The 12,284-nt window shown below is 42.7% G+C and overlaps 1 protein-coding gene across 2 annotated transcripts in view; it reads left to right on the top strand.

Moving 5' to 3' along the window:
- Positions 1-12,284, top strand: part of MOB4 (MOB family member 4, phocein) — a 116,198-nt gene that overhangs the window by 15,043 nt on the left and 88,871 nt on the right. Inside the window, exon 2 of one of the 2 annotated variants that reach the window (XM_069985335.1) lies at positions 1,970-2,032. The exons of the other annotated variant lie outside the window; for it this stretch is intronic. Coding sequence (XP_069841436.1) covers positions 1,970-2,032 — 63 coding nt within the window. The remainder of the gene's footprint in view (positions 1-1,969; positions 2,033-12,284) is intronic. 2 annotated transcript variants of the gene reach the window in all.

Raw genomic sequence — 12,284 nt, 5'->3', positions numbered from 1 at the left:
AATTGAGAAATTTTAAACTAAACCAACATATATTGAAAAATTCGAGTTTTTCATTTTTACTGTCTTATTTTGAATACTTTCCTCTAATACCTGTGGGGTCAAACCGCTCACTGCACCCCAAGATGAATTCTTTGAACGGTGTACTTTCCTAAATGGGGTGACTTTTGGGGGGGTTCTCTTCTGGTGACACTACAGGGGCTCTGCAAACGCACCTGGCGCTCAGAAACTTCTTCGGAAAAATCTGCACTGAAAATGCTAATTGGCGCTCCTTCCCTTCTGAGCCCGGCTGGGTGCCCATACAGTGGTTTATGCCCACATATGGGGTACCGTTCTACTCAGGGGAACCTGCGTTACAGATTTGGGCATGCAGCTTCTCTCCTGTTCCTCGTGAAATTGAGAAATTTCAAACTAAACAAACATAATTTTGGAAAAATTCTTCAAGTTTTTCAATTTTACTGTCTTATTTTTAATACTTTCCTCTAATACCTGTGGGGTCAAAATGGTCAACACACCCCAAGATGAATTCTTTGAGGGGTGCACTTTCCAAAATGGGGTGACTTATGGGGGGGTTCTCTTCTGCGGACACTACAGGGACACTGCAAACGCACCTGGGGCTCAGAAACTTCTTCAGCAAAATCTGAACTGAAAATGCTAATTGGCGCTCCCTTCCTTCTGAGCCCTCCTGTGTGCCCATACAGTGGTTTATGCCCCCATATGGGGTACCGTTGTACTCAGGAGAACCTGCGTTACAAATTTTGGGGTGCGGATTCTCTCATGTTCCTTGTGAAATTGAGAAATTAAAACTAAACGAACATATTATTGGAAAAATTCGAGTTTTTCATTTTTACTGTCTAATTTTAAATACTTTGCTCTAATACCTGTGGGGTCAAAATGGTCACCACACCCCAAGATGAATTCTTTGAGGGGTGTACTTTCCAAAATGGGGTGACTTTTGGGGGGGTTCTCTTCTACGGGCACTACAGGGGCGCTGCAAACGCACCTGGCGCTCAGAAACTTCTTCAGCAAAATCTGCACTGAAAATGCTAATTGGCGCTCCTTCCCTTCTGAGCCCCGCTGTGTGCCCATACAGTGGTTTACGCCCACATATGGGGTACCGTTGTACTCAAGAGAACCTGTGTTACAAATTGTGGGGTGCAGATTCTCTCATGTTCCTTTTGAAAAGGAGAAACTTTAATCTAAACATATATATTATTGGAAAATTAAAATTTTCGATTTCTTTAAGGCCTAATTGTGAATACTTTCCTCCAGCCCCTGTAGGGTTAAAATGCTCATTATACCCCTAGATTAATTCTTTAAGGTGTCTAGTTTCCAAAATGGGGTCACTTATGGGGTTTTACAGCATACAAGCCTCCTAAATCAACTTAAAAAAAGAACTGGTCCCTAAAAAAAAATCAGTTTTGGAAACTTTCACAAAATGTGATAATTTGCTAATAAATTTCTAAGCCCCATAACAGCCTAAAAAAGTAAAATATGTTTCCCAAATTATGCCAGAATAAAGAGGACATATTGGTAATGTGATTTAGTAACTAATTTATGTGCTGTGACTTCCTTTTTTAGAAGCAGAGAATTTCAGAAGTTCATAAAATGCAAAATTTTCAAATTTTTCATGATATTTTGATGTTTTTCACAAAAAACACACAAAGTAGTGACCAAATTTTGCCACTAATATAAAGTGCCATATGTGACAAAAAAACAAGTAGTGACCAAATTTTGCCACTAATATAAAGTGCCATATGTGACAAAAAAACAATCTCAGAATCGCTAGCATACGTTAAAGCATCACTGAGCTATAAGCGCATAAAGTGAGACAGGTCAGATTTTGAAAAATGAGCTTGGTCATTAAAGCCAAAACAGGCTGCGGAGGCAAGGGGTTAATAAAAAACTTTTAAGACAAACAAACTAAAAATAAAAAGGCTGACAATTTACAATATGTTTGTAATGTCTTTAGGATTTCTACAACTGGCCAGATGAATCTTTTGAAGAAATGGACAGTACTCTTGCAGTTCAGCAGGTAAAGCATGATTGGTAAATTTACTGTATATTGCAGGGGTGGGGAACCTTTTCCCTGTCGAGGGCATTTTCGGCACTAATAAAATCATTAGAGGGCCACTGCACTCAAAGTTATACTGTGCGCAGCAGTGGGGTAGCGTTGTTTGGCAGCACCCGTAGCAAGGCAAACTATTGTTCCCCTAATGCCCCTGCTATTGTAGTTAACCCTCTGTGATGCCCCTTGTACCTGATGTGAACCCTTAGTGATGCCGGTAGCCAGCGTTAACCCTGCCCAGTGATGCCCCTGGTGGCTCTAGTTAACCCTGCCCAGTGATGCCCCTGGTGGCTCTAGTTAACCCCCAGTGTCAGTGTCAAATAAAATAAACATCCCACTCACCTTTCCTCCGCTCCCACGCTGCCCAGGTCCTCTTCTCTCCCCTCCAGCCTGTGCCCGTTCTCTCCTGCAGAAATGACGTCATCGTGTGTGGCCCGCAGGAGAAATAAGATGTGCGGCGCTCTGGTGGGGAAAGGGACAGCACTCACAGCATCCTCCTGTATCTGGCAGCCGTCACAGACACAGAAGGATGCTGTGTATGACGGCTCCTGCCCCACCAGAGCGGCAGACGTCACAGGAGAGTCACGGGCCACGGCCTGCATCAGAAGGTCTCAGGGGCCAGATGCGGCCCGTGGGCCGGAGGTTCCTCATTTCTAGTATATTGGGTAACTAAAGACATGTTTTTGGGTGTTTTTTTTTTTTTACAAATATTGTGCCTAAATAAAGACAAAAAATTACTACTACTACTACTCACAACTTCCACTAACATTTAAAGAGGATGTACCACCCGGTACATCCTCTTTAACCTGAACCGACGGATCAATTGACGCCGGCACGGGGAAGCCGGTGCCGCGGTCCGTTTTTCGGATCACTGTAAGGAAAATTCTTCTCTATCAAGTAGGACCAAACACCAAGGTTATAGCAAGCTTCTTTATTTCCAGCTAGCCGGGAGAGCTCACACAGACAGCATCTAGAGTGAGGTCTGAGGAAGACACAATGGGCTTAGCTTTTATAACAGCTGAGACAAGGAGCTGACTTTTTTTTACAACATATGGTACAATACAGAGATAGAGCTTGCTTACTCAGGAGTCAACTCAGCAGACCCTAAATCTTTATTTAGCCAAGAAGACTCCTTCACATACCTTACTGTGTCCTTCTCCCTGGCACACTGCTATTCTTACACTGTACATAAATGGATCAATAATACATATTAAATCAACCCTTAAATTAACCCTTTATGATATATATTTTAAATATTTTCCTAACATTCCCCCCTGATTAACATTTTATCATAAAGAGTCCACAATTATTTAAGTTTCCTGTTTGCTTGTCTAAGGCCTTTTCATGTTCCGTCATGGAGTGGTCATCTCTTCATCATCATCATCATCATCATCATCATCATCATCATAAGATTCTTCTATGGTAATTTCTTGTTGGTACATGGTCTTAGTTATTAAAGTGTCAATCAGTCTCTGGATTAACAATCTGATACACTGAATGCAGCAACATCCATACACAGTTAGTACACTGATGATAAGTGCAAAGGAGATTAGGATGGACTTCACTACTTCGAACCATCTGCCAAACCATCCTCTAATCCATGATGTGAAGGGACCATAAACCCCAGAATTTTCAGCCAGTTCCTCTGAGAGGGCGGTGAGGCCCTCTAGTGCTCTTGTGATGCTGCCATCTGGAGAGGTGTTGTTGGGAATAAAAGTACAGCAATAAGTACCAAACATTTTGCATACTCCTCCTTTCTCAGCCAGCAGCGTATAGAGAGCCATCCTATCTTGCCCTCTATAAGGTTGGACCCAGCTGGTCTGCAATGCCCTTTATTGCATCTCTAGTATAATTAACCAATCTCTACTGATTATAATATCCAATCCACATTGTTTATTGTAGACCACCAATGAAGGAAACCTGCTGCCACCTGGTTTCTGGTCTTGAACTCGTTCGGTACACCTGTAGGGACTCCAATCTCATCTCTTTATAGATTCTAGGGTCAAAGGACCCTCCAGGGACTGACCTCTCAGTTCTATACCATTTGGTAAACAAGGTCCTCTCACTTTTCCACTTATAGTCTCCTGCTGAGAACAGATGGAAGGGCATCAGTATCTGGACCACAGTACAGACTCCATACCAGTAGGCCGGAGCTTAAGCCTCAGCTGCTTATCTCCACCCAACCACCAAATATCGGCTCTCATTGCAGTCTGACTTCTGAACCAAGATGCTAAATAATTTTCGGAGTCGAATGTTACGCTCCAAGTTTCTAACAATACTCTTTTATCACGTCTCCTACATACCTACCTGATCCCGAACGAGCAAAGCATGTATAGTTACCAGGGTAGGCAGTGACCAGGGGTGGTACGTCTGTTCCTTTCACTGTTGGATACAACAAAGAGAATGTTTTACATTTTCCATTGGAAGGTAGAAAAGAGTCCTGATACAATTGAAGGATGCATTGCAGACCAGGGAGCAGAACTCTACCGTGGATGTTTCCCCCACATAGAATGTTATGTCACAGGATTCTAGTCTAAGCCAGTGTCACAATTAACCCTGACCTTCTACCTATTACCCTCCTAAATTCTAGTTTCCCCAAGGGTTTTTATATAGGGAACCACTGTCCCCAGCAGTATCATTACTACAGAGGAGAGTAGGACCACTCTTTAGCCTTTGAACCCCCATACCTGTTTTTCTTCCTAGCCACGATTGCCCAGATGGTGTCCACACACTACCATACTTTCTTTTCCCTATGAATTCCATAATCACCCTAAGTCTCCGTCAGCCGTTGGTTTCTTCACTGAAGTTTGAGACGAGCCCCCTCTAATAGGAAGACCCCCCTTTGTAGTCAGACTTTGCCTCAGGAGATGGTGGTGATTCCCTATTCTCTCCCTATTGATCAGGTAGTGGTTTGACCAGCTTGCAATGTGACAGGTGTATCCAGGACGTTCTCTCTGCCATCTTTACTGCACTGGGGGTTGTTAACAATACCTGATATGGACCCTCCCACCTGGGATTATAGAAATATTTCCTTATTAGGATCCAGTCTTCAGGTTTCTCAGTTAAAGGAGGATTCACAGCATCATCTGGAACCGAGTGAGAAATTCTGTGTTCATCCTGATGGGGCTGGTGTAACCTGCATATTTAGGATTACTAGTGGTAAACCCTAGACCAAGCTTGTCCCTATCTCATCCATGGTCTTTCTGAGGTTATTCTTAAGTACACTATTATGTCTTTCTACCAACCTTACAGACTGGGGGTGATAGGCACAAGGATTCTTTAGTTCAAACTTAAAACTCTGCGCCACTGAAGACATTATTCACAAAGTGGGACCCATTATCATTGTATTTTTTTTTTTTTTCAGGTATCCAAACCCCAGTAATACCTTCTTTCACCAGTGCTTTAGCTACAGTGATGACATCTGGATTGCCTGTAGGAAATACCTCTATCCACCTTATAATTGCATTAGTAATTACCAAACAGCAGGATAGACAATTTTTTTTTTTTTTTTTTTTTTTTTTATTAGTAATTAGAAATCCCTTAGATATCACCTCTACCATCCCCCCTGTTGAGACATGACTTTGTCCCATGGCTCAATATACCTGTAAATCTGAAAAGATTACTAGGTAGTATATATTTACCTAGTGGACATACAACTAGAGCTTCATGTAGGATTGCACATTTGTTAACCCATTCTGTTACTAATATCATCATCCCTAATATTATGTGACACAAATTCTAATCAGCATTTAGATCCACTATGTGTATAACATCACTATGTGTATATCACCACTATGTGTATAGAACCACTATGTGTATATCACCACTATGTGTATAGCAGCACTATGTGTATAGAGATATCTGCAGGCTCCTTCATTTCATCTTGCTTTATTTCTTTTCCCTTTTCTGTTAGGACATAATATATTTGTTGGGAGGAGCAAGAACTGTTACATTTAACCTAAAAGACTGTCCTTCTCCCTCTGGGGTCCCACCTCTCTCCTCCCCTCTATGACACCAGTCTCCACCCCCTTGAATTGGGTGAATTTGTATTCCTCTTGTTTCCCCGTTAGTTGCTGTCTGGGGATAAACTCTATCTTACTGTCCGATGGTGACACAGTACACACAAAGCATGAACAGACACATAATACAGACATATACAAGCATAGATCACACATGGGCCCAGCACACCATACATTTCATACAAAAATATAAAAACATGGAGCTCCTTAAAAAATGAATAAATGACCAAAAAATGCAAAAATAGCCAAAATAAAAATGATTATCAAATCAAAATTGCAGTACTAAGTATAGCCTATTATCTTCTTCTTTCTGGATAAATTTGTACCTGAAATGTAAGCAGATAATTAGTGACATTATTACATACCGGGGCTTTCTCGACGTCATCCAGCAACTGTGAAATAAAACGTTATAATTGGACAGATTAGTTGTGGTGTCCCACCACTGTGGTTCTTTGTCTGACACCTGTCACAAAAGTTCTTCAAAAGTTAAAGTGGTGATGGAGGTAGAATTCTAGTTTTACCACTTAATGTTACTGTATATTGCACAGCTGCAGATGAAAGCAAAGCTCCAGATTTCTTCCAAACTACCATAAACGCTATGCAGTGCTCAGCCAAGGAACACCCTAATCCAAGCCCTCTCTACACTGCTACTCTTTCTCCTGTTACTAAAGATTCCACTATCCACCAAGTTTCAGCACTAAAAAGACTGTGTATATATATATATATATATATATATATATATATATATATATATATATATATATAATTTTTTTTTTTTTTTTTTTTTTTGCTTACTGTACCTAGTATCAAGTGATCAAGATTATTTCAACTGCTATTATTTTTTATCTTATCTGGGACTCTGTCTTCTATCTCACCAGCACCCACACACTGCACCGTACCCCTTGGGTTATTTTCATCTCACTGTGGGTGGCGGTACTGCTAGTCTGGGTGGATCAGTTACCACTCAGGAATACCATCACAAGAGCCCCAGGGACCCTCACAAGCCTTGTTAAAAGCAGGTACCCACATCCTACCTGTACACTACTACAGTGCTGGCGTCACGACAGACAACACCCCTGTCCGAGTACCACATTAGTAGCTTTAATATAATTGTAAAAACAAACTTATTGTCTGAGAGAATCATAATAAGCTCAGACCTATCACCACGTGGATTTTACTTTGTTACATATCAATTCAAATGGATCCATCACATCACACACATTCCCTCAACCTAAGATTCAAACAGCTTCACAATAGAACAAAACATTTGCAATCTATATCACACATGCATACCATAGTATATATTGTTTCTTTTCATATATACTCATTGTAAATCTCCCAAATTATATCATAAGATGTAATCCATTCTAGTGTCATCATATAACATCAGACCAGCTTTTTACTTACTAGTCTTCCCAGCAAGAGAACCTGCTCTGCTGTGACACAAACTCTTCCCACACAGCTTTCCCAGGTGTTGAATAGCAACAAGTTATCATCAATGCATTCCTTTCTTTCAATTTCTAACACTAAGTATATATCACTTCCTGTCTCCCATTACAACAAAAGCAGCCACATCCCAATGATTTACGTACTTAATTGCTCATAATTACTCAGCTGACAAGGTATTATTCTTAAAATACTTTGAAAGGAAAATACCCTCGTCTCTGATCTATATAGATCTTAAAACACAACTGAAGAGCAAACAAAAACAGGAGGAAGATAATCAAAGAAAATCCCTCCAAACAATGAATATCTACCCAACAAACGGGAAAATCACAAACATCACCAACACTGGACTTATTCATGAGAGACTCTTGAGACGAGACACAATACATATAATAGTTGTGATTTTACTTGGGGACGTGTTCCTCCCTCTTATTTCTTATTCAGTAATAAGAAATCACTCCTAACGGGATCCCTTATGCAGCCAGGAATTTTATGTATGAATTCCTTATATCAGTCACTCATCCAGTCACACAGACCATTCAGAGATCCTCATATATGGTGACACAAATTTGTTGGGCATGTGGGATGAACTAGAAATCTAGTTCGTGAATAACAATGCTCGCTGCGTTCAAGACTGTGTGTCAAGAACCGTTTACCAAACCGTTATTCTCCCAGGACTTCAATGCTCGCTGCACCCTGTACGCACAGGGCCGCTTACCAAAACAAAGTCCACAGAACAGTAAGGCCGCTCACCCTTGGTGACCACAGCGGGGGTGTAAGAGACTGTCCCAACTCTTACTTTTGCAACATTTATTCACAGACAGAACGCAGACAAAATAGAAAGACAAAGACACACAAAAGAAACCAAATGAACGTTCAATATACATGATCCAGATCAGTTTCCTTATACTCTACGTAGCACATTATAGTCACTTCCCTGAGAATTCTCTACTATCACAATCCTTTCGGTTATCGGGCATGCACGGAGTATTCTTTCCTGTAGCCTCTCACAGTGGCTGTGGACGATAGACCAGACCATAAGCAATATAAAACTCAAGCTATACTTTATCCTTGCCCTATATCCTTATCTCTGTCGTATCCCATACCTTAGTGACCTTAGTGACTCAAAACAAAATGGTCTTACCTTAACCCAGGTGAATGGTCCCGTTCTGAAGGACTATAAATACGAACCCGTCACTCCACTCCTGAACAGGTGGGCTGGCCTCTGTTTACAACAATTCAGTTGGAGGTCTTTCCATCAGAAGTCCCAGACTTCCCCGTGCACGGTATCAGGCCACGACTGGACAGGAGCTGGAGATGTTGGGTTCCGGCTCGAAGGACCAACTTGTAAGGAAAATTCTTCTCTATCAAGTAGGACCAAACACCGAGGTTATAGCAAGCTTCTTTATTTCCAGCTAGCCGGGAGAGCTCACACAGACAGCATCTAGAGTGAGGTCTGAGGAAGACACAATGGGCTTAGCTTTTATAACAGCTGAGACAAGGAGCTGACTTTTTTTACAACATATGGTACAATACAGAGATAGAGCTTGCTTACTCAGGAGTCAACTCAGCAGACCCTAAATCTTTATTTAGCCAAGAAGACTCCTTCACATACCTTACTGTGTCCTTCTCCCTGGCACACTGCTATTCTTACACTGTACATAAATGGATCAATAATACATAAATGGATCAATAATACATATTAAATCAACCCTTAAATTAACCCTTTATGATATATATTTTAAATATTTTCCTAACAATCACCGCCCCGGTTCCCGTGCACGGAGCCGTTCAATCCAGCGGTACCGGCCGGTGCTGAAGCACTGGAGGTCGGCCGGCCTGCCCCCAGTGGGAAGGTATTCCCTCCCCTGTATGACGCGGCTTGCTTAGAATGAATGGCGCCGCGTCATACAAGGGAGGGAATTCCCTCCCACTGGATGCCGTCCGGCCGATCTCCAGTGCTTCAGCACCAGCCGGTACCGCTGGAGCGAACGGCGCTGTGCATGGGAACTGGGCGGTGGTCAGAAAAACGACCGCGGCATCGGCTTCCCCGTGCCGGCGCCGATCGATCTGTAGGTTCAGGTTAAAGAGAATGTACCAGGTGGTACATCCTCTTTAAACCTCCAAAAAATATGGAGCCACCCAGCTGTAGAAAGTAAAAGCGCAAAAGTTAAAATATATCCATTATATCTACCGATTTTATATATATATTGTGTGTGTGTGTGTACTTAATACACTTAATTGGTTCAGGAGGGCAATTTGAGAACTGAGCAGTGTCTTAACATAGGAAATAATGTAAATGTGCTCAAAGGGAATGTGTCACCTATTTATTTTTTTTTTAATCTAGAGGTGAAATGTATTCTTCATATTTGTTATGTATTTTTGGAAAATATTTTTGGTTTATTGCCTTGTCAGGAAATATGAAAAATTAAATACAAAACTTTTCATATTTCCTACCCTTGACCAACAGAGGGAGCTAACATGGTAAACTGGTGAAGGCAAGCAACATGTAACTTGACTGCTGCAAATTTGACCTCGCCCCTCCTGCTGGGGACCTCACACCTCCCTTCCTGTTGTGATTGTGAGTAAAAATATACCCTCCGGCCCAGAGTACCCCTTTAAGGCCAATTATCAACCGCATTTGGCTGATTAATGACTATTATGGCCAATAATCGCTTCATGTTATAATTTGCAACGATCAGCTGACAGGAGCAGGATCCCAGCAGCAGAGAGGATGTCAGGACAGGAGAGTGCTGCTCTTACAGGGGAGGTCACAGCAGCACAGAGGATGTCAGGAGAGGAGAGTGCTGATCTTACAGGGTAGGTCAGAGGATCCCAGCAGCACAGAGGATGTCAGGAGAGGAGGGTGCTTATCTTACAGGGGAGGTCAGAGGATCCCAGCAGCACAGAGGATGTCAGGAGAGGAAAGTGCTGATAGAGGAGGGGTTAAAACAGATGCAATGTAATAGCTAGCTACAGTGACAATTGGGAAGGATGGGGTTAACACACTGACAACGGCAGTGTGAGCTGCTTCTCAGTGCTTCTCCTCCAGGCCCCACTTCCCTGCAGAGCACAGGTTACACTGTGCTACAAAGCGGCACATGAAGGCTGAAGGGAGGGGGAGGTGACTTCTGCTGGCCGGAGAACATAAGAGGCTGCTATCCCCATGGTGAGCACTCCTGCAGGGGGTCTTCTGGAGGGGCTTCTGGTTTCCCTCCCACTTTGCTGGAAGCTGCGCATGGCATCTTCACCTCACAGCAAAGTGAACCAGACGGGAGTCGTCAATTGAGGTCTATGCACAGGGAGCTGCCATAAAGCATCAGTGTAGGTGTGGTTTAGGCACCATTACACAGATGCTATTACAAATGGCAGCCCCCAGTGCAGCACATTGATGATTAAATAAAAAGGAACCAGAACACTGATAAAAGTTTAACTATTTTTTGAAGCATTGCTGTGATATAACAGAAATTATAGTAAAAAATGTGAAAAAGTGACACATTCCCTTTAATTGGTTCCAGCACCCACCAACATTTAACTACAGTATCATTTGCTGCATTGGAAAGTGCCCAGTTTAATCACTACAGTACAAAACGGAACAGTACAGTACAGTACAGTGCAGTTTAACCCTTTCATGTCCACAACCTATATATATGCTCCTGTTGCCGCAACTTATATATACGTTTCTGCCGTGAAGGGGCTTTTAATGTGTGCGGGGCAGCGTCAGTGAGAGTGGTCCCACACACATCAGTATCGCTGGAGGTAATGACAGGCAGCCGCAGTCACACAGCTGTCTGTCATTAACCCCTTAACTGGCGCATGGCTGCGTGAGGTCCCAATCATTTTACACTGACAGGCGGGGGGTAAACCACTTACCTTCGTCCTGTCGGATCAGCGATCTGTGCATAGAGACCAGCAGACAGTAGGACAACTGAGCCAACTAGCAAAGAGCACACAACAGAAGTTCCCTGACTATAAAATCATCCTGTTATCCCTGCTCCCAAGAAAAAATATCCCTGAAGTAGGACTGGGCGATTAATCAAATTAATTTGATTAATTTGCCTAGATTTTGAGAATCTATTTAACCCCTTAGTGACCGCCGCAAGTCTTTTAACGGCGGCCACTAATAGGCTTTGTTCTGATGCATACGCCTTTTAACGGCGGCTGCATCGGAATAAACTGCCGCCCCCCTGCGGCAGCAGAGCGGGGGATCAGCTGTCAGTGTGAAAGCTGATTCCCCCCCCCCCCCCCCCCCCCCCCCCCTCTTTAAACTACCTGGAGCGGAGATCCTCCGCTCCCGGTAGTTTAACCCGTTAAATGACGCTGTCAAATCATGACAGTGGCATCTAACGGGCTCCTGTGTGTCCCGGTCGGCACCGCGGGTATACTCACGCCATCGCAATGTCCCTTGTTGTGTATTTTTTAATTGTTTTTAAAATGGTTAGGGGGCTTTGTGGCCATATGTTTTTTCATGTATTTATGTTTCTTCTTGTAATTTCAGTTATGTGAATAAAGATTTTTTGCATTTTTCTAAAATTATTTGTGGTGTGCCTTATGCTAATTACATACCCCTGTTGTTCTTGGTTGGTTTCGCAATGTCCTGCAGCGCAGTCTGGCCCCCCCATGTCTCCATGGTGATCCCGGGGGCCTAATGAAGGCCCCCTGACTCACCATGGAGATACTATCATGCTGACATCACTAGTGTAAAAGTAAAAAAAAAAAAACTTAAGAAATATGTGCACCAAACACAAAACGCC

Source organism: Dendropsophus ebraccatus, chromosome 9, assembly GCF_027789765.1.
Source record: "Dendropsophus ebraccatus isolate aDenEbr1 chromosome 9, aDenEbr1.pat, whole genome shotgun sequence".
Lineage (NCBI taxonomy): Eukaryota > Metazoa > Chordata > Amphibia > Anura > Hylidae > Dendropsophus > Dendropsophus ebraccatus.
This window is presented reverse-complemented; position numbering and strand designations above follow the sequence as displayed.